General features: G+C 34.9%; 2 protein-coding genes across 3 annotated transcripts; one reads left to right on the forward strand and one right to left on the reverse strand.

Moving 5' to 3' along the window:
- The first annotated feature begins 337 nt into the window (after positions 1-337).
- LOC139867687 (polygalacturonase QRT3-like) lies at positions 338-11,671 on the forward strand. The gene is made up of 3 exons (XM_071856052.1): positions 338-591; positions 1,339-1,570; positions 10,649-11,671. Exons 1-3 carry the CDS (start codon positions 338-340, stop codon positions 11,669-11,671), a joined length of 1,509 nt encoding a protein of 502 aa, XP_071712153.1.
- A 162-nt stretch (positions 11,672-11,833) lies between these two features.
- On the reverse strand, positions 11,834-19,734 carry LOC139866537 (copper-transporting ATPase RAN1-like). 2 transcript variants are annotated; one of them, XM_071854791.1, is made up of 10 exons: positions 19,584-19,734; positions 19,366-19,529; positions 17,823-18,437; positions 16,876-17,305; positions 15,705-16,030; positions 14,720-14,778; positions 14,300-14,642; positions 14,012-14,203; positions 13,379-13,636; positions 11,834-12,437 (listed from the first exon to the last, which is right to left on the reverse strand). In XM_071854791.1, the coding sequence occupies exons 1-10, from the start codon at positions 19,732-19,734 to the stop codon at positions 11,961-11,963; spliced, it is 3,015 nt and encodes a 1,004-aa protein (XP_071710892.1). In that variant the 3' UTR covers positions 11,834-11,960. The 2 variants fall into 2 exon arrangements, with proteins under 2 accessions (XP_071710892.1, XP_071710890.1); XM_071854789.1 differs by having other exon boundaries at positions 19,366-19,734.
- Positions 19,735-24,039: the final 4,305 nt, after the last annotated feature.

A 24,039-nucleotide genomic window follows, 5' to 3' on the forward strand; every position in this document is an offset into this window, starting at 1 on the left:
ATATTATTTTTTTCTATTTATAAAAGTGGACAATTAATTTGAGATAAAAATTGAATAATTAACCATACATAGAAATATAAAAAAATATATATATATAAAAAGAGTATTCATTTTATAAGAAAGATAACTCATATTAGACTTTAACGGTCCACTTGTATACATCGTTGAGGAGCTAGTTTTAATGTTTTATTATAAAAAAATTTAAAACAAATTCCCTATTTTTTCAATTTCTTGTTTAGTTCGCCCACCCGTGTTCTCTCACTACTATATATTTACACAACAACGTATATAAAGTAGTAGGACCATATAGAGAAAATAGGAAACATTAGCAACGCGAATGGGTTTGTTTCTAGGTGATATGAAGATGGTACTGCTAGGATTGTCTTCTTTTATCATGGTTAATCATGTTTGTATAACATTTTCATCTCCTGCGGATTGGTTAGTCGGTGAGGAGCCTCTTGATCACAACTTTCACATTCGAAAATTGCAAGAATTCAAGTCGTATTTCTTCCAGCTACAACGTGTCTCCCTTATCTCATCTTCTTCCCCATCTCCATCTCCATCTCCGTCTCCGTCTCCATCTCCATCTCCGTCTCCGTCTCCGTCTCCGGAAGTAAGTAAGCGTAACTCTTGTTCTACAATGTGTCATACTATATTCGATTAATTATATATGTAGACACAAATTTTACATTAACTTTATTCAAATATGATTCATTGAAACTTTAATTAAATATGATTCATTATGAATGTCGATCATGATTGTTACTATAATTTGTTCTTGCATTATAATTATAATTATAATTATAATTATAATTATCACATCAAATTTTGATAATCTATTGAAAATTCTGGAGAATATATAGGTTTACAAGACAATGTGTATTATATTAAGTAATTAGAATTATTGATCGGTGTACGATGGCGTTGTAAATATATTGTTGGCTTGTAGAGTATCCTTTTTAGTGACGATTAGGTATATATTTGTTGAATCTTTTGGTGTTGTGTTTGAGTGTACGTTTATCAGTTTGTCTTGTACGAAGATTGAGGTTGTAGCCGTCATTACTTGTAGACAGGAGCGGATCCAATTAAGGAGTTTTAGTGTTGTCTATGACACTAATAGTTATGTAAAGTAGGTAAAATTAGTGATTTTATGGTATAGGCCATGCATTAAGCTATTAAGATATTTAAAAGTTTTAGATAACTGAAGACTCATGAGTTTAGATCTTAGATTCGACTATGCTTGCTTGTAGATACAACCATGTTGCTAGTTGATGTTTAGTGATAACGCGCAAAAGAGCAATCTCATACTAATGTGATGAAATCGTACGTACAGGCAAGAGGGCGTTCTGGAGTGTATGATGTGATCACGTACGGAGCGGATCCCACAGGGAAATCGGACAGTACAAATGCAATCCTTGCTGCGATATCGGACGCAGTTTCTATCAACGCTGACGTGGACTTGATCCAAGGGATTAGCAATCTAGGTGGGGTACAGATAAGGCTTGAAGGTGGGATTTACAACATCAACCGTCCAATAAAGCTGCCCGTCACCGGCCGAGGCAACATCTTGGTATATATATATTTTTTTTCTTATATAAATTTATTATTAATATGTTATTATTCAAAATGTTATTTGTTCCTACTTCTTGCCAACTTTATTCTAGCTAGGTTGTAGATTTTATAAAAAGAAAAAAGTTATTGGACTAGGCTTAGGATTTAAATACGAGTATAACATAAAGTTGGTTATAAATCGTTGTTAATTAACTTAAACATGCATTTGTGGTGTATAAATATTTATAATTAGAATAAATTTGATGAATGGTCCATGTTGTTTATACAGTACAAAATTGTGAAATCATTTTAAGGCTTCTTTTTTTGCACTCTCAGTTTAGAATTTTTACTTTTCTACTATCATACAAAGTCACTCATTCACCTAAATTGGCTAAAATATACCCGTATTCTCTCATCTTGAGTTTGTGACTGAAAGGTATTTAGCCAATATCGGTGGATGATGGACTCTTTACATGATAAAAGTAATAAACTTTTGAATTGAGAGCCAGAAAATGGAAAGTTTGAAGACAACTTTCATTTATAGATAAATGTTTGTATCCACATGATCATTCATAAAGTTTGTTCTTGAAATAGTTCCTTCTATTTCGATAGAGTGGTAAAATTAATATGTCATCCGTCTCAAATTCATTTTCTCTAAACAAAAATCAAACAATTTAAGAAAAATGACGATTACACATACTATTTATTAACTTTTTAGTTTAAGGTACTCTTACTTTTTATTCACTTTTTCCTTTTACATGCATAAAGAAATTGTATAAAAAACTTTATCTTAATATTCTTATTTATGAATGAAAGTGGGTAATTAATTTAAAACAATTCAAAAAAAATTAATGAACAATAAATATGTGAGTGAGTGAGTAGTAATTCATAAACATACTAATGATTCAAGAAGTAAATAAAGCACAATTATATAGTTGCATTAGGTTGTAGATACAAAAATGCATGAATGAATAGTCCTAAAGACGCTGAAAACGAATTGAGCTAGCATACCATTCGAAATATATGTGAAACAAAGACCTAATAACAGTGAGTTTAAACAATAAAAATTTTTTTTTTAACACTAATTAGCACCTAATGCCCTCCATAAAGAGTGCTCTTAATATAAAAGGATAATAATGTAGATATATGTACAAACAGAAATTGATGAATTTCTTTAATAATTAATCATCACACTTCCCCAACCACATCATATCTAGAAAGCTTCGATGTCGCTTGAATGCGCATGCAGATTTGGTCTATGGTTGGTGTCTAGTATAACCACTCCATAATAAAACGAAATCATGCAGATTTCGTCTATGGTTGGTGTCTAGTATAACCACTTAACCACTCCATTATAAAACGAAATCTAGAATATTAATGCTTTACAAAAGTACTATCTTTTGTGACTCACTTTGAAATTTCTATATTTATCTTCTTCTTTTTTTTATCGGGACTTAATCATCCACGCGTTCGTATTCTATATTCAATATATCTATATTTATATTTATTATTTATAATAAAAAAACTATTATGATCTAATCAAATCTTTTATGGCAAAACTTTAACTTATAGATAAATTTTCAACTTTTAATCTTGTCTTTAATTGAGATGATTAGCTAATATTTTTATTGCTCCTTTTTTCTCTTATATTGCCTTTTATTATTTAAAAACCTATATCACATACAAAATATGTATCGATGAACTAGCGAATTCTTGAGAACCAAGTACTTATCTTATTTGATGAATATCAAATCCAAATTGTATATATACTAATTAATTGTAATTTTTATCCCAAAAGAAAATAAAATTGTATCAAATAAATTCGCTCATTATAAATATCCACAATCATTATTCAATTCCTTAGATTCTAACATATACGAAACTTCAAAATCGTCTACTCCTATCTTTAGGCTAAACATGTTTGAAAAACACCCGGCTCATAATTGGCTAAGTGAGCAAATTCTAAAAAAGAACGGGGAAGATCAATGTTGTTGACTGACCTAGGGGTGGTCCTCGCTCATTTAGATTGGCGACGTGCCCATTTTTTAAACCGGATGGGGCCCGTGTAAACGTTAACGAGCATTATGTTTTCGCCCATGCTCATGACCCTTAAATACCCATGACCCTCAAATACTGATGACCCGCTGTTAATTTAGAAATATACAACTTTACTAATCTAAACAAGGTGAAACAATATGTATTATAATATAAAATAAATGAAAACTATTTTTTTCTTATATGTATTACTTTATAATAATTTATAATCTCATAATAAATTCTTTGTATTTATTAGTTATATGTGTACACCCATGTGTGAGTTAAAATACTCTCATGGATTAGCAAATCGGATTTTACCCACAACCTGTATGCGAGCCGTCACCGAGTAAGAGTTTTTACCCGTACTCATCCCCGTGGATAAGATTTAATGGTTTTACCCCGGGGTGGGTGAAATTTCAGGATTGTCCATACTTTTATTTATGTACTTCTTTAAAATCTATTAAGATAAGATATTAAAATTTAATATCAACTCACATTTAAGTCCTCCGAAGCGAAATCGCGAGTTATAAGCTAGTATATTGTTATTAATCTCTCCGCCTTTCATGTAATTATTTTAGAATTTTGAGTTTTCCTATTATAAATACTAGCAAACACCTAACAATTTCACATAATTATATTCATTTGTATTTAATATTAATATTAATTAATTATATCTGGTGATGACTCGGTGGTCCGGTAGTCAAGTGGTAGTTCGGTTATCCGGTGTTGGTCCGCTGGTGGTTCATTGATCCACTGGTGGTCTTGTAGTAGTCATGTAGCCCCATAGTGGTTCGTTGGTCTGCTGGCAGTTTGGTGGTCCAGTGGTGGTTCGGTTATCTGGTGGTGGTATGTTGGTCTGGTGGTGGTTTGATGGTCTGGTAGTGGTCTAATAGTCTGGTGGTGCCGGCCCGGGGGTGCACTACAAGAAAAACGAGGACGGGCTACGAAAGCATTTGCGTCGATGAAATCTCGCCGCAAATAGCACCGCTACACGATAAAAAATCCAGTTTTTTTACCAGAAACTAGGTCCACCATGCAATTTCAGCGATAATTTTTTACCATGTCGCTGCGAATAAAATAAAATATTTTCCTTTTGATTTTCTTTCTCATTAAATTCTGGTCAGACGTTGGAAATGCATTTGCGGTGCCTATAGTTGTCGCAAATAGACACCGTAGCATGTTTGCGCGATAAATTTTTCCCTCCAATCTTGTTCTCGCTAGTTTTTCCCTCCGTAAATGACAATATTGAGGCATGTCGCTGCGAATAGTGTGCCGCAAGAAGTGAGTTACATATTGTATATAATTAAGAACAACATACATAATAATAATAATACTAATAATTAGCAAATGAAAATGGTTAGATATGAGTGTGGTAAACTTCTTGTTATCAAAACTCACACCTTAAGGCACGTATTCCCTGTAATGGTGGTCCGGTGGTTCTGTGGTGGTCCTATGTTGCAGTGGTGGTCTGGTAGATGTGAGTGTGGCACCTTGGCCTTACCCAACTGCAACCACGACCGCTTAGGCTAGGGCCGACAACAAGAACAACACATGTGGGCCATGTATTCTTGGGCATCGTCCTCAACACAACTATACTACTTCGGATTCTTCTAGTCTTCCCTCATCCAAGTATGCGGCTACTGACATTGAACAAGCATTACACACTATGACGTTGAACACTCCCGATGAAAATTGGTACATGGACATGAGGGGCATCATCATATATGATAGGCTCGTAAGGTAAACTCTCTTCTTATTCTATTTTGAGAGAACCAAAATTTATTATTTTTGGTAATGGACACGCTCTTCCAATTCGTGGTACTCGTAAACCACACTTCCACACCCTTATCCACCCATACTACTAAAAACGTTCTATATTCTCCTATTCTTGTTAAGAATTTAAACTCTGTTTGTTGCCTATATACTAATAATTAATTTTCTATTTTGTTTGGCCCTTTTGGTTTCACTATAAAGGATTATAGGACGGGCCTAACCCTCATGTGATGTGATAACTCCGGGTACCCACTCACCAATTCCACACTCAACCAACTTCATCAACCGTACTTTCTTGCTACTTTCTCTCACGACTTATGGCATAAGCGTCTTGGACATCCAGCCGCATCTATTAAACGTGTATTTAGGAATAAAAACTCTATTTCTATTTTGTGTAATAAAGTTTCCAACTTATGTGATTCTCATGTGCTTGACAAAGATATTAAATTACCATTTGTTAATTCTACTTCATCTACTTTTTCTCCTTTTGAAATTGTACATAGTGATGTATGAACATCATTACAAGTTCCGCCGGTCATAGATATTATGTATTATTTCTCGATGAGTACACAAATTTTCTATTGACATTTCCCATTGGCCATAAAATCTCAAGTCTTTAATATATTTGTAGCCTTTCACACTTACGTTCACACCAAAATCTCTACTAAAATTATATCCCTCCAATGTGATAATGACACGAAATATAACAACTTAAGTTTCATAATTTTTCCAACAAAATGGAATGGTATTTCAATTTTCTTGCCCGTACACTTCTCCTCAAAATGGAAAAGCCGGGTGAAAAATACGTGCAATCAATAATATACTTTTAGTTCACGCCTCCATGCCACCACACTTTTGGCACCATGCCTTAAACATGTCTACTTATCTTCTTAATATAACAAATTTCCCACAAAACTTCTAGAAAATCACTCTCCTACTTAAGCTTTATATAACAAATTTCCCTCCTAAACTCATCTTCGTGTTTTTGGATGTCTATGCTATCCATTAATTCCCGCCACCACGATCAATAAGCTAAAACCTCGCTCCACACCTTGTGCTTTTTTAGGATGTCCTACAATACATCGTGTTATCTTTGCTATGATCTCGCAAACAAGAAAATCATTACCTCTCGTCATGCTCTTTTTGATGAAAACATCTTTACATTTGCCTCCACCATGAAATACTCTTCTGAACATTATACCTTCCTACATGATGATCTCCTAAATTTACCTACTGACCTCCTAAATAATACTTCACCGCACCCAGGCCCAACACCTAACTTGGGCTAATCTACTACTCTCATCTCTCACACTCACACATCCACTTCAGCTCAACAAACTCCACCAACTGATCACCCTTTGGCCTAAATATTTTCAGCCCATATTCCTCTTATACAAGCTACTACCTCGGCCCAACAACCTCCTTGTGTGGCCTATTCACCTCTAGCACCACTATAACCTACTGTTATGACCCATTTCTCTCATTTAAATACTTAACCATCTCCACCATCTTTTGTAAATACTACACATCCTATGCCACTCCTTCTATACCACCCATTTCTACTCAGTCCACATCCACTACGACTACGAACTCCCAACCTCCAATTCGAACCATGGCCACTCGCAGTATGTCAGGTATTTTTAAACCAAAACCTAAATTTAATCTTTATACTTCTTCTACTCTCTCCTATACCAAAAAATCCCAAATATAGCTTAAATGATTCGACTAGAAGTTAGGCATGGCCAATGAATTTAGTGCTCTCATGCAAAATAAGACATGGGTGTTAGTCCCCTGCAAGCCTATTATGAATATTATTCGTCAATGTGGATTTATAGACATAAGTTCAATTCTGATGATTGTTTTGAGCGATAGAAAGCTTGTTTGGTTGGTGATGGCAGGTCACAACAGTTTGGCATTGACTGTATGGAAACTTTTAGTTCGGTTGTAAAACCGAGTACTATCTGAATCGTACTTGGCTTGGTTCTTTCGAACGTTTGGAATATTCAGCAACTAGACGTCAAAAATGTGTGTTTAAATGGTCAACTGAATGAAAGCGTTTACATGTATCAACCGACGGGTTTTTGAGATCCTACACAACAGGACTATGTTTGTCATTTGAAAATATCACTCTATGGTCTCAAACAAGCACCTCGAGCCTGGTACCAGTGGTTCACGAATTATGTATTTACTCTTGGTTGCACTCATAGTCTGTGTGATCACTCCATTTTTATCTATAAAAAAGGACATGACATGACATACATCTTGTTATACGTTGATGATGTTATTGTAACCGCTTCGTCAGATACTCTTAGACAACATTTCATGACAAAGCTTGGTGATGAATTCTCCATGAAGGACTTAGGCACACTAAGTTATTTTCTTGGCATTAATGTAAAAAAAAAACACCTATCGGTTTATCTTTGAGTCAATCCACATATGTCAGGGAGATCTTAGCTCGTGCAGATATGTTTATATGTAAACCATCACACACTCAGGTTGACGCCAAATAGAAGTTAAGTTCACACGCAAGTGCCCCTTATCATTATCCAAAAAATTTTCGCAGTTTGGTGAGTGAGCTACAATATCTTACATTTACTAGGAACGACATTTATTATGTTGTACAACATATATGTCTACATATGCACGATCTAGATGACCTTCACGTGGTTGCACTCAAGAGAATACTTTGCTATTTTTAGGGTACCATATATCACAGGTTACATCTTACTAAATCGTCCAGTCGACATCTCGTGTCCAACACCGATGCAGATTGGGGGGGGGGGGGGGGGGGGGGGGGGGGGGGGGCGGGTTGCTCGGACACTAGACGTTCTACCTCGGGATATTGTGTTTATTTTGGTGATAATTTGGTGTCAAGGTCATCTAAACGTCAACCAACTTTGTCACGTTCGAGTGCCGAAGCGGAATATAGAGGTGTTGCTAACGTTGTCTCCGAATCATGTTTGATTCAAAATCGACTTCTTGAGTTTCATCGTCCTATGCACAAAGCTACCCTAGTATATTGTGATAATGTAAGCGCGATCTTTCTTTCGAGTAATCCAATTCAACACCAACATACCACGCATATCTAATAGGATAATCATTTTGTTCATGAATAGGTAGCTCGCGGTTAGGTTCAGATTCTATATGTACCCACTCGCTACCTGATTGCCGATATTTTCACTAAGGGTCTTCCTCATCTTTTATTTAATGACTTTCAGGACAGTCTCAATGTTTGCGAACCTCCCGCTTCGACTGTAGTGGTGTATTAACCGTGTGATTTGTTAGTCGAATATGTTGCCATGTCTTTTATATTTGGACATGGTAATGTATATATAATCATATAGTCAGCAAGTATGGATTTAATTTTTCCATACTTGATTATTCATGGGATGGCAAGTGACTTGGGTGTTTCTGTTAGCACTTTTCCTTCTCGTTACTTAGGGCTTCCTTTAGGCCTTAATATGAGGAAAATTGCAAGTTGGGACTCTTTGATTGATAGATTCAAAAGAAGATTATCTTCATGAAAGGTGAATTTATTGTCTATAGGTGGCCGATTATCCTTTATCTAATCGGTTATGGTAAGTTTAAGTATTTACTACATGTCTCTTTTTCGTTGCCCGGAATCGGTAATTAATCCTTAGAGAAGCTGAGATGTTCCTTCTTTTGGGGTCAAATGGTTCACCTAATAAAATGGCATGGGTTAAATGAGAGCAGATTCTTGCATCTTTCGAGAAGGGTGGTTTACAATTTGGAAGTTTAAGAGCTTTTAATCTCGCTTTGCTTCAGAAATGGAGATGCAGATGTAACGTTAATTCGGATTCTTAATGGGATAAATTGTTGTCGTCGATTCATGGCCAGAATTTTGGATTCATCATTTCGGGTTCAAAAGCGCAAGGAGTCTGGAATGACATTGTAGTTTCTTCACATCAACTGCATCGTGATAATATCTTACCTATGTCTTACATTAAACGACATGTAGGTGATGGTAAATAGATTCATTTTTGGACAGATTGTTGGATAGAGGATACTCCTCTTTGTGTACCTTTTAATTGTCTATATCATTTAGATGAAAATGTTGAATGTTTGTTAGCTGATAGAAGGGTAAACAATGTGTGGAATTAGAGATGGAATGGGGATCAACTTGGACCGTTTGTCTTTCTAAGCCGTTGAATTGTGTTTTTGTTCTAGCTTCTTGCTACAGTTGTCTATTAAATTTTATCGTTTTAGCAAGTATATATCTCATCCAATAATATGAGGATGTTTGTTAGTGGTTATGTATATGTTTTTTGTATATATACGGTTACAGAATGAACGAGAAGCACAGAAACTTTTATTTCATATCATTTATAATTAATTTAATTAATTTGGAATGGAGAAAGTATATTATAAAATAGGAGTGTATAGTTAAAAATTGTGATGTTGTGATTATTACGTTAGGATAGTGTAGGATAGTGTTGGTGATTTTATTGTCATCCAACATTCATTTTAGTTAATTGTGATTTACTTAAATGTAAGAGTTTGCTAGTTATACTTAACAACGGGTCTGGAAAGTGTGGAGTACACGCCCGTAAGAGTTGCGGAGGTCAAGGGGGTTGTGCCCCCTTGCGGGGTCCAAGGGGCATCGCCTCTGTAGGAGAAGTGTATTCCAACAGTTCCAGCCAATAGTTATACATTTTCGGTATAACAGATATTCCCTCCAAAATGAAGGGATACACCTTTTCATTTCCCAACTGTTTCATGTACAGTTTTTCATATCCGTTTTTGGATATTCTCTGCATTCATACAACAAACAGAAAACATCCACAAATTCTATGAGATAATTGATTAGTGATTTCATTGCCAAAAACAGTAATTGCATTCTTGTCTTATCCCTGTAAATATTTCGTGAAATCAAGGCAATCGTTGGGTCGAAATACTTTATAGAGAAAATGAACACACGATTTAAGAATCAATCACAGTCAAATCATACCCAATTTCTAACAGATAGAACAATCACTTCTACACCACATGATAGTACAGAAGTGTAAATATATATACTATAGTAGTGTAGAAGTATAAATATTATTATGAAACTCATTTTTGTCTATTATTATTGATGTCACGAATCAAAGAAAGAGATTGTTCTATCCTAAGGAGTCGTAACAGTTACATATTAATTATAAATAAAGTGAAGGTTATTAAACTATACAAGGATTTTAAACATGTAAGCATGTTAATACAGCTCTTAAAGTTATTTATGAGCATTTGAAGAATATGACTAATGATATTTGGTTGATTAATAAAACAGATATCCGGAGGAACGCTAAAAGCATCTGATAATTTCACAACTGACAGTTACATGATAGACTTATCATCATCATCACCATCGTCTTCAAATCAAGATTACAGTTACGAATTCGTTACACTTAGAGATATAATGTTGGATTGCAATTTTAGAGGAGGCGGTATTCGAGCAGTAGATGCTCTTAGAACAAGCATTGATAATTGTTACATCGCTCATTTTACCACAACTGGTATATTAGTACAACGTGGTCACGAGACTTACATTCGCAACTCGTTCTTAGGACAACATATTACAGCTGGCAGTGACCCCGGTGAGCGTAACTTCACTGGGACCGCCATAGATTTACAAGGAAACGACAATGCAGTTACAGATGTCGTTATTTTCTCAGCTGCAATTGGTATCATGATTTCTGGCCAAGCGAATGTTATCACAGGCGTTCATTGTTATAATAAGGCGAATTGGTTTGGTGGGACCGGGATATATTTAAAAGTACCCGGAATAACACAAACGAGAATTGTGAATTCTTACTTTGATTATACAGGAATAGTTGCTGAAGATCCGGTACAGTTTCATGTCTCTGATTGTTTCTTTCTCGGTGACGCATTTATTGTTTTGAAGTCGGTTCGTGGAGTTGTAGATGGAATAAATATAGTGAATAATATGTTTTCGGGTTCAAACAAGGGGATTGATATTGTTCATTTGGATCAAAGTAACAAAGACTTTGAAGAAATTGGTCAAGTAGTTGTCGATAAGAATAACGTAAACGGGATGAACGTTAAGGCGACTGTTGCTAGAAGCGTAACGAGTGTTAATGGTACATCGTGGACAGTCGATTTTCGCAAGATACTTGTTTTTCCTCGACGCATAAACTTTGTTCAGTATTCGTTAATGACTAATGCAAGTAACTCGTTCCCCATTACCATTTTGCGAAATATCTCAGAGAACCAAGTGGTGTTCGAGTCAAATATGGTAGTTGAAGGAAGTGCATTCGTTAGTGTTGATCAAGGTTTATCAATGTCAAGCTAAACACAGTACAATTTTGTTCACTTCTCATTTATTATTTATTTCATACATTTTTATGCCCGATTACAAATTAATATATTCATTACCTACGTCGAAAGGTATTATAAAGATCACAAACGAACGTCTTTTTGCAAGGTCTATACTTCGAATCTGCATTTACATTGAGAAGGTATGTATATACACTAAATGATTACAACCAATAACCCTAGCAAAACTATGAATTTCGTATTAAACAGAAAATTAAAAATATGTTACATTTTTATCTTAGATTGCTTCATTTATTTGAGTTGGTTCACTCTAGGGTTATTTCGAGTATAGTTGTAAGTCTGGGCTTCTTATACCGTCTCAAAAGCAAAGAAGAGCAAACAACACTTACAGATGAAAATGCCATACATGCACCAGCAATCCATGGTGGCAATCTGAGTCTAAACCATGGATATAAAACTCCGGCTGCAACAGGAAGGGCGATAAAGTTGTAGGCCATGGCAAAAACGTAATTTAAACGGATACGAGCAAACGTTTTGCGCGATAGATCAATGGCTGTGATTACATCTTCTAAGTTGTTTTTCATTAGAACGTAGTCTGCAGCTTCAATGGCGATGTCAGTTCCTGCACCAATTGCCATGCCAACGTCTGCTGCTGCTAAGGCAGGGGAGTCATTGATGCCGTCACCCACCATAGCGACTATGCTGCCGTCTTTTTGAAATGAACGGATAACTTCGGCTTTGCCAGCTGGCATCACCTCTGCACGTACGTCTTGAATGCCAGCCTGCAAACCAAAATGGGATTAGCACATAAAGTTTCTAACCATCCTGTTTCTTTTTCATTACGGTATATGCGATCATTATTGAGATAAATTGGGAAAGAATATATAGGTTGTAGAATCAATAGGTATATACTGGAGTATTGTGGGGGTATAGATGAAAAAAAAGAACATGTGACAAAGCTTACCCAATTAACCACAAGGTTGTAGAAGTCGCGAGTCGGGGACGAGATGGGGACGAGTCGGACGTTGACCGATGTTGACTTTTAGTAATTAATAAAAGGAATTTTCTAACAGCAGCCCTTAGGCTTGTCATTAAGGTGCTTAAAAAAGTTATATATAGCGGTTAAGTTGACTTTTAGATGGCGGTTATTGATAATTTACAATTATTTTATGTTTTTTAACAACCACCCTTAAATAGAATTAATAAATAAATCAAACATATATATGTTACACATAAATATATCAAACATAAAACCTAATAATTTCAAACATAGAGATATATGGCAGAAAATCTAACTTTAAAAAATATAAAAAATTTGACCTAATTGACTTTGACCTACTCATACCTACTTTGACCCGACTTTTTAGCGTTGACCAACTTTTAAGGCGTTTTTGGGTGACTCAGGACCGACGGGTGTCGGCCAACGCGTCTGCTGACTCGGCCGACACTTACAACCTGAACCCCTGTGCTATGTTCTTCACAACTCTCTAAAATTGGCAAGTTGAGCAGGTTGATAACATGCCAAAAAGGTTTTGCACAAAAATGATTTTGAGCATCAACTAACTTTTTTTTATGAACACATGTTTGTCTTTTTCAGCATCAAAATTGTTCATCCTGTTTCAGAAACTTTTCCCACAATTCGCAACCAAAACCAACTATCACAGATTCACAGTTGAAGACATGCATTATTGTACTAAAGTTTAATTAAAATGAGAATACAAACCTCTTTTGCAACCGCTTTAGCAGTACGCCAATTATCTCCAGTGACCATGATGGACCGAACACCCATTTTAAAAAGGCCTTCGACAACAATAGGTGCTTCTCTCTTTAGAGGATCTGCAACTCCTACAACACCAATAAGTTCAGAATCATACGCCACCAATATGCCAGTCGTTGCGTTCTCTTCTAGATCCACCACAAAATCTTCAACATTTGTTGGAATTGTGACCCCTTTCTCAGCGAGCAAACTTCTGTTCCCTACCTATTTAAAAAAAAAAAAAACATATAAGCAAACATCTGTAGAAGATTTAATAACATTTAGTACAGGATGTAAATTGGGTGAGATTGGTAAGGGAAGAGATTGGGTCAGGTAAATTCACAAACAGTTTTTTGCTCGCTTCTATAAAAACTAAAAAAGCCTAATGTGCAAGATATGATTAGAAAACCCTTATAACTAATCAACCAAATGATTGATTTAGCAATGTGTGTACAGTATATACACACTTTGGGAGACTTTCAACCTCCTATTTGACACATTTCATACTTATCAACAAAAAATGTGTAATAAAATTGGAGGTTGTCCATTTATAAATAACTGGGTCAAAAAAATTTCTAGGATTTAATATCGGAGTCTCACCAAAATTTGCTTCTCATTGATGTAACCCTGAACGCCTCTTCCAGGAATCGCAGAGAAATCCAACGTATCAAGTAGCCACCCAGTATTTGTTGCATCATTTTGAGAATCTGTGGTCACGTTGGGATCCTCAAAGAAATGGAAATGGCGAGCGTACTCCAATATTGCCGTTGATATCGGATGTTCGCTATTAGCCTGAGACGAATTACATCACTCTTATGAAAATGTGATATGTGTATATATAATATATATGTATATTCAGTATATGTAAAATGATTATGAGTTATATACCTCAGCAGAAGCAACCAACGTTAAGAAATCTCCACGGTCCATTTCTGAGAATACTTTGACAGTGGTTACTGCAGCTTTATTTTGAGTTAACGTCCCGGTTTTATCAAATAACACACAACGAATCTTTTGAGCCCTTTCTAATGCATCTCCACCTTTGATCAAAACACCATTATTAGCGCCAACCCCGGTTGCAACCATTACAGCAGTTGGAGTGGCCAGACCAAGTGCACAAGGACACGCAACAACAACCACTGAAATCGAAAACATAAGAGCAAACTCAAAGTAGCTACCGTTTTGAGGTAGCCAATCTCTTGGGTAAGCTCTAAATACTCCACCAAAAAACCTACGTGCAAATGATAAAGAAATATCATAACAACGTTTTCTTACTAACTCATTTTACCAAGTCATTAAAAAACTTACCACAAAATGAATGTTGTCATTGACAAAATAACGACTGTAGGGACGAAAATGCTTGCAACCTGGAGTACACCAATAAAGTATAATTGACTCAATGAGTACCATACAAGGTTGGAAACGTCGCAATACGGAGACGAGTCGGTCGGCACTTTGAAACAACGAGTCAGTCGCAGGGGCGAGTTTAGTACATGATGAGTGGGGTCCTATGACCCCACTAGTATAAATTTTTTTTTGTAGAATGTATACTTCAAATTGTGTAGGAAACCACTAAAATTAAGGATAGGACCCCATATATTTTTAAAATTTGTGGTTTTTCTTAGGTAAACAATCACTAAAGTGCCCTTAAAATATAATTAGCTTTGAAAAAAAAATTCGGGGACCCCATATATATATAGTCAGAGGCGAAACTAGGATTTTTTTCACCGGGGGCAAAAAAAAAATTTTTAACCGTAGCAATTTTTTTGGACAAAATTTGAATATTTTTGGGGAAAAGTTGGAGATTTTGGGGCAAAATTTGAAGGTTTTGGGGCAAAATATGTAGGTTTGGGGGCAAAAAAAAAATCCACCGGGGCAAAGTCGAAAAATCCAAAATTTTTACACTGAAAAAAAAAAATCCACCGGGGGCGCCCGCCCCCCTGCCCCATACCATCTTCGCCCCTGTATATAGTAATATATATATATATATATATATATATATATATATATATATATATATATATATATATATATATATATAACTTCAATATTGCAAACGTAGATATTTAAAACATTATGTACAGGGAAAGAAATCCGAGTATAAAACTATTACAATTTCGACCTAACTTTGACCATTCGACTCACTTTGACTGACTCAGACCGACTTTGACCTAACTTTTTAGGCTTGACTGACTAATTACGCATTTTTTGGGCGAAACGGAATGGGTTACGTTTAAATCACTGGTACCATATACATGCAACATATGTAAAGATGGTTGACACATGTACTCACATAATCGGCGAACTTTTGGATAGGAGCTTTTGACATTTGTGCTGTCTCAACCAGAGAAATAATCTGGCTCAAAACTGTATCAGAACCTATTTTGGTAGCTTGAACATGGAGGGAGCCATGTAAGTTTATTGTACCTCCAATCACCAACGAATTTATTTCCTTCAAAACAGGGGCTGATTCACCAGTAACCATACTCTCATTCACATAGCTTGAACCTGACACAACAAAACCATCAACTGGAACCTTTGAACCAGGAAGAATTTTCAATAAGTCACCAGGTTGAATCAGTAATGCATCTATTTCCCTTTCTCCAATAACATCTCCACCTGTCACAAAATCAAAAATAACACAATCAAGTTCTCATTTAAAATAGACATAATTACACGAATAGTCCCTGTGTTTTACTCTAATTTGCGGTTATAGTCTCTAAACTTATGTTTTGCATTGGTAGTCCTTGTGGTTTCATTTTTGTGTGTGGATTGTCCCTCCGCTTAAGACTCGTTAATTTTCTCCGTTAAAGACGAAAATACCCTCACATGCTTGGCACATGACTGTTGTTAACGGAAACATTTAATGATCTGCAGACGGAGGGACTATCCACGCAACAAATGCAAACCATGAGGACTATCAGTGCAAAAAAAATGCTAGGGACTATATCCGCAAATTTGGACAAAGCTGAAGGACTATCTGCGTAATTATGTCTTAAAAATATTATTGTGGAAAAAAATAGCTAAGAAAACTATTTTGATACGAATTGATAATAGAATAATACTTTATTAATCAATACTAATATTAATATACAGATTAATGCCTACAATTCGAGACGTAGGAAATCTCCCAAGTTCCAGAGAACCAAATAAACGACATAACTGCCATAATCTAGACATACTTCCACCATTCAATTTTATTCTTCCACTAACATTTGATGCAATTTTTTCAGTAATACCCTTGATAAGTTGTAACAAGATATTTGTGTAAACCTTTCATGAAGGGTATCTTAGTACTTTATGGTGGATATAGTAAAAGTAATGGTGGAAATATATACATAGTAAATACTACTTAACCCCTATAGTTTTATTAATTACCCATAACCCCCTTGACTTCGTATCATATTTCTTTAAAAGTTTATGAATTTCTTAACCCATATTTCAATAATCATTAATCAGTATACCTTTTTCTAGAATAAGTAGCAAAGCGGTTGAAGGTGCGAGTTCTACCAACTTCTTTATTGCATCTGATGTTTTCCCTTTTGCAATACTTTCCAAGTACTTACCGAACAATACGAAAGTTATTAACATGGGACTTGTTTCAAAATATGTTCGAGACCAAAACCCAGTAATTGCACCATATAGAAGTGCATAAACAGAATAAAAGTATGCAGCTGAAGTTCCTAATGCCACCAAAACATCCATGTTTGTTGCACCATTACGTAGTGCTCTAAAAGCTGCGAGATAAAAACGCTTCCCAACGACAAACTGGGCAAGACTGGCCAATATAAGGCGCAACCAGTCATCAATTTTGAATGGTCCAATCCAAAAACGCAATATTGAATTAAGTAAAGGTATATGTGGACCTATGAACCTCATTGAAAATATAGGAATCTGCAATCAAAGAGAACTATTATCAAGTGAAATAATATAAAATACTTTGTGACTGGCACAAATGGACCAATATAACACTCTGCAAAGCTATAGTCCGCAAACTGTATTGTTCTACTTACACGAATTATGTGAGATGAATTGTGTTTTTTGTTAAAACGAACAAAAAAACATCAGAGTATGGGCCCAGAGATGGAAAAATGGCCAGGTCAGGCAGGTTGGTTGGTTAACATGTCAAATGAATTCGGGCCAAAATAGTACGTTTTTTAAATAATTTGTGTCTCAAACATTATGACAGATATTCCTAATTACATTTTTACATAAACAAAGTTCATAGATTTGGTGTATGTGACTTTTCTATCTATTCGATGCTTTTCCAATTTAATGTTTTTTTATTCTACTTGTTTGGTCCTTAGACATGAAACATAACCTGCATCAACCCACTCAGGAGTAAATGGGTCGAATTGCCACCTGTAAATTGAGAAATAAAGTTAATAATATGAGCAGTTAATATGCTTACAAAGATAGATAAACTGAATTTAAATTGGTGCCACATGTGAGATGATTCTTCTAGGTTTTGAGAAACCATCCTCATATACGGGTTCTTTACACGCACTTCAAAATTCCCGCAGCTTTCATCATTGATGGAATCAACTAAGGCTCTCGAATCGAGAATTTCGGTATCAAAGAGAATATCCAAATCATTTGTCGTTTTGTTATAGTTGAACTGTCTCACTCCTTTCAAGTTGCATAGTATATCGTTTATCATATGCACATCCAATTCATTTGATATTCCAGTTACTCCTAACATGATTCGGTCCTGTCCTGTACTTTGTGCAAGAGACGCCTCGAAACCGGCATCTTCGATCGCGTTGATGATATCTTCTTTGGTGGTTATTGAAGGATCGTATTCAACTTCCCCTAGTGAAGTTGCAAGAGCAACGATAGCTCGTTTAACACCAGGAAGCATTCTTAAGATGCCTTCAACCGAATTAACGCACGCTGCACATGTCATGCCACCGATTATGAAGTGCCCTACTAAAGTTCCGTGTGACTTTGCCCTTGTGGGACCCTGTTCTTGAAGGATCTCTGCTTCAAACCCTGCATCCTCTATTGCATTCTTAATATCATCATCCTGAAAAAAGAGCATTAAGTTAGTTTAATGATCGATACCGAAACTGTGATATTTTACCACACTTATAAATGCTAAAAAAATGTAAAAAAAAAAAAAAAAAAAGGACTAAAAAGTTTACAACAAACGTTAAGATCCAATGGATAATGAATCTAATGACCAAGACCAAATTGAAAACAAAAGGCAAAATACAAAGATAACTAATTAACTGATTTGAGTTTCCACAGTACAACTGCAGGGGACATTTGAACAAGAAAGTAAGAAATCAATTGATGGTAGCACAATCTACTTTGTAGATTTAATAAGGTAATTCTTATTTTAATTTATTAAAAAATAAAAACATGTAATGTTCAGTTTAAGCTCAATGCAGGCTATAAAGAATTAAGCTTTCAAGCATCTTCATATCCTTGAATCTTGAAGTAAGAGGATCAATCGAAATGGTTTAAGTAAAACAGATAAATCAACTACTGTACATAAAATGAAGAAAATCTTCAACAATGGTTAATTAAGGGTCAATTTATGAATTCTTTTCATTACCATTTCTTATTTAGGGAGTAATTCTCAAGTATATAATACTATAACTTTGATAGCTGCAATAATTGAATATGAATTTTATTTTTTAATTACATCTGTAATCCTTATAAACTTAACTTTATAATATAGGTTTACACAACAAAAACAAACATAAAAGAAAATCTATCGAATGTGTGATGACAATCGCTAAGGGAATTCGATAATCATCAATGTATATACGATTATTATATTTAACACACAACACAAATAAATACCATTTCCAGGTTACCTAAAACTTCAAATCACAAAAATTATTTATATTTATATAGCAAATTTACATATACAACTCAGATGCTAGGCATCACAAATCATTTTTGTATCTAATGATGGTGATAATATAAAATAAATAGAGTAATACCTTAATCAAATTAGGATAAAAAACGACGTCAGCTTTGTTCTGCAACAAAGCAACAGAAGCGCTAACGACACCGTTTAGGCTCAAAAGTGCTCCTTCAACGGAATTGGAGCACGCCGCACACGTCATTCCGGTGACTCTCACCTGAATTCTCGTAACTCTTTCATCTTTTAAACCGGCCTTATGTTTACCGTCATTATTATTTTTCTTAATATTATCACGATAATCATCCTCGGGATGATCATAATCATCATATGAATCTAATAACCTAACGTCCTCTAGATTACCACCAGCAATGTCGATCGCCGACGAATCACGAACGCCGCCGCTATCAACCTCCGTCAACTGGAGGTCTTTGAAGGTCGGCGTCATTGTAATTCGAACAAATTATACGTATACAATTTGTATATATCAACACAGAGAAAACGTGTTTAATGTATGTATTTATATATATGAATATATGAATTGATTCGAAGAGAGAATCAGAATCTAGTATAGAAAGGAAGGGGAATTAAGGCGTTGTCGATATTGTTAATTGTTAAATAAGAACAAGACGTAACCATGGCGCTAATTTGTATCAATGTTGTTTAATTAGTTGGATTAAAACTTCTCCATCTCCATTCTTGAATTTTCTGAAGTATAACAATTAACAATAACAATAACGTTTTTCTTTAAATTAAAAAAAATTAAAAATTAATTAAATTAAATTATTAAATTAACATAAAACTTAATTGAGTAGGTGATTTAAATATTTAGATATTTTTGTTTCTAATAATTTAATTTTAGTGATTTAATTTTTATTTAATTTTAGATATTTTTTCACGGGAAGTTTTGACTCTAATGTTAAAAAGAAATGTTCGTAATGCTGATGACTTTACATACCACCCGAAATGTGAAAAACAAGAGATAATTAATGTTTGCTTTGCGGATGATTTGTTTATTTTTTGTTATGGCAGCATTGGTTCGGTCCAGGTGGTGCATGAAGCTCTTGATGCTTTTAAACGTTGCTCGGGATTAGTCCCAAGTATTCAGAAGAGCACGACATTTTTCTCGAATGTGACTCAATCAGTGAAGGAGCAGATACTTGCTATCATGCAATTTGAAGGAGTACTTCCTGTCCGTTATCTTGGTTTGCCTCTAGTGTCATCCAAGTTACTATATAGTGACTATAAAATCTTGGTTGAGAAGGTACAAAACAAGGTGGATGATTGGAAGAATAAGTCGCTTTCCTTCGCCGGGAGAGTGCAACTTATTATTTCAGTTTGTCTTCGATGCAAGTATATTGGGCCTCTGCTTTTATCTTACCGGATGCAATTATCAAGGACATTGAAAAGATTATGCGGGGATTCTTATGGTGTCAGGGTGAGATGAAAAAAGGTAAAGCAAAAGTGAAATGGGATGATCTTTGTCTCCCGAAAGATGAAGGTGGTCTCGGGTTAAAAAGGCTCAAGTATTGGAACGTTTCTCTTGTTGCCTCTCATGTGTGGAATATTTTGAACAACAAGAATTCCTTATGGGTTAAATGGATCCACGAATATCGTCTTCTCAATCGCAACTTTTGGGATATTCAGTCTACTGTCGATGCTAGCTATGGTTGGAGGAAGATTCTTCAAATTCGTAAGGAGATCAGGAACCATCTTATTTTCAAGATTGGTGATGAATCTAAAATTTTTGCATGGTTTGACTCATGGAACGATTTGGGACCGTTAATCCAATTTATATCCCCTCGTGATATTCATTTAGCAGGTATGAATATGAAATCAAAAGTTAGTGACTTGATTTCCAATGAACAATGGTGTTGTCCTGCGTACTGGACTCAAAAGTACCCACTGTTATGTAACAACCCAAACCAATAACCAACCGATTACGCGAAACAAAATTTTTTTTTTTTTATATCAGGAGAGTGCGCCACGAGCACCACCTCAGGGTGCACGGCGCGCACAGGCCCAAATCAGTTCTGTCCGGTTTTGTCCATTTTCAAATAAAGATCTCCCACTTCCCGACATTTTTAGACGAAACGTTTTTCACAACATGTTCAAATATGAAAAACTCATACGATTCAATCATAAAATGAGTTTTACAAAACGGGGCCCACATCGGCCGTTTTACGAGTTTCGTTCAAAACATAAAAGTTCGACCATAAGAGTTTAAATTCCAAACGACACTATGAGCATGGTGTTTGGGGGTTAAACTACCCAAATCTCGGTCAAACTCCAAAAGCTATAACATCCAAAAGCGTCCCCTACAAACCAAGCGGGATCTCTAATCCATACGAATGCCCTTACCCTTGTCTTCACCGGAGCCTATAAAAAGATAAACAACGAGAGGGTAAGCAAAGCTTAGTGAGTGCAACAATTATACATACACATATATAACCCATCTATTTGCATTCGCACCCACCAAATACCTCATACGAGAATATAACTCAAATAGCATGCCGTCTTACTCATAATTCTAACAACTCGTACCTCATCACAACATCACATTAGCATATACACAACACAATATATATAGCATGCTAAACAATATCCATCAACATAATATGGTTAACCATAACGCTATGGTGCTACCGGCACGTGGTTCACACCATACGCATTTGAGTCTCACTCTTTTATAGTGCTACCGGCTCGTTGATAATGCTAAAAACGAATATATATTTCATAGCATTATTCCTCAAGAAAGACAAGCTTTTAGTTGCAATTGTTCTATTTAAAAGTGATATTCGTTTATTCGTTTAAATAATAAAAGGTGAAGACAAAAGACATATTCGACGAATTGAAGACGCAAACGACCAAAAAGCTCAAAAGTACAAAATACAATCAAAGAGGTTCCAATTATTTATAAGAAACGTCTCGAAATTACAAGAGTACAAGATTCAAAACGCAAAGTACAAGATATTAAATTGTACGCAAGGACGTTCGAAAATCCGAAACCGGGACCAGAGTCAACTCTCAACGCTCGACGCAACGGACTAAAAATTACAAGTCAACTATGCACATAAATATAATATAATATTTAAATAATTCTTATAATTATTTATATATTATATAAATAAATAAAAACCGTCGGCAAGAAAGACTCCAAATGTGTGAGCTGTATTTACAAACTCCGCGACTCGCGGAGTTTGAAGGCAAAAAGGGCCGCGAGTCGCGGAGCCCCAAATTCTGAAATTCCCTATAAAGCCAACCGAATTCTGATCATTTTTGATCATCAATATATCTCTCTCTCTCAATATATACGTAAAAATATATATATAATTTATATTTAAATTTTAATTTTAATTTTAAATCCTAATAATAAGGGTATGTTAGCGAATATTGTAAGGGTGTAAGTCGAAATTCTGTCCGTGTAACGCTACGCTATTTTTAATCATTGTAAGTTATGTTCAACCTTTTTAATTTAATATCTCGTAGCTAAGTTATTATTATGCTTATTTAATCCGAAGTAATCATGATGTTGGACTAATTACTAAAATTGGGTAATTGGGCTTTGTACTATAATTGGGGTTTGGACAAAAGAACGACACTTGTGGAAATTAGACTATGGGCTATTAATGGGCTTTATATTTGTTTAACTAAATGATAGTTTGTTAATGTTAATATAAAGATTTACAATTGGGCGTCCCTATAAATTACCATATACACTCGATCGGACACGATGGGCGGGGTATTTATATGTACGAATAATCGTTCATTTAACCGGACACAGGAATGGATTAATAGCCACTAGAATAATTAAAACAGGGGTGAAATTATGTACAAGGACACTTGGTATAATTGATAACAAAATATTAAAACCTTGGGTTACACTCAGTCGACATCCTGGTGTAATTATTAAACAAAGTATTAAAATCTTGTTACAGTTTAAGTCCCCAATTAGTTGGAATATTTAACTTCGGGTATAAGAATAATTTGACGAGGACACTCGCAATTTATATTTATGACTGATGGACTGTTATGGACAAAAACCAGACGGACATATTAAATAATCCAGGACAAAGGACAATTAACCCATGGGCATAAAACTAAAATCAACACGTCAAACATCATGATTACGGAAGTTTAAATAAGCATAATTCTTTTATTTCATATTTAATTTCCTTTATTTTATATTTAATTGCACTTCTAATTATCGCATTTTTATTGTTATTGTATTTAATTGTACTTTTAATTATCGTACTTTTTAATTGTCGCAAGTTTATTTTATCGCACTTTTATTATTCGCAATTTCATTATCGTTATTTACTTTACGCTTTAATTTAAGTCTTGTATTTATTTTTAATATTTTACATTTGGTTTTAACTGCGACTAAAGTTTTAAAATCGACAAATCGGTCATTAAACGGTAAAAACCCCCCTTTATAATAATAATATTACTTATATATATATATTTGTATTTTTATAAAAGTAAACTAATATAGCGTTAAGCTTTGTTTAAAAAGATTCCCTGTGGAACGAACCGGACTTACTAAAAACTACACTACTGTACGATTAGGTACACTGCCTATAAGTGTTGTAGCAAGGTTTAAGTATATCCATTCTCTAAATAAATAAATATCTTGTGTAAAATTGTATCGTATTTAATAGTATTTTCTTGTAAAAATTAATAGCTATTTTATATACACCTCGCACGACATCAAGTTATTTTTGGCGCCGCTGCCGGGGAAACGCTTAAAAGC

Source organism: Rutidosis leptorrhynchoides, chromosome 9 (genome assembly GCF_046630445.1).
Source record: "Rutidosis leptorrhynchoides isolate AG116_Rl617_1_P2 chromosome 9, CSIRO_AGI_Rlap_v1, whole genome shotgun sequence".
In the NCBI taxonomy this organism is placed as follows: Eukaryota; Viridiplantae; Streptophyta; class Magnoliopsida; order Asterales; family Asteraceae; genus Rutidosis; species Rutidosis leptorrhynchoides.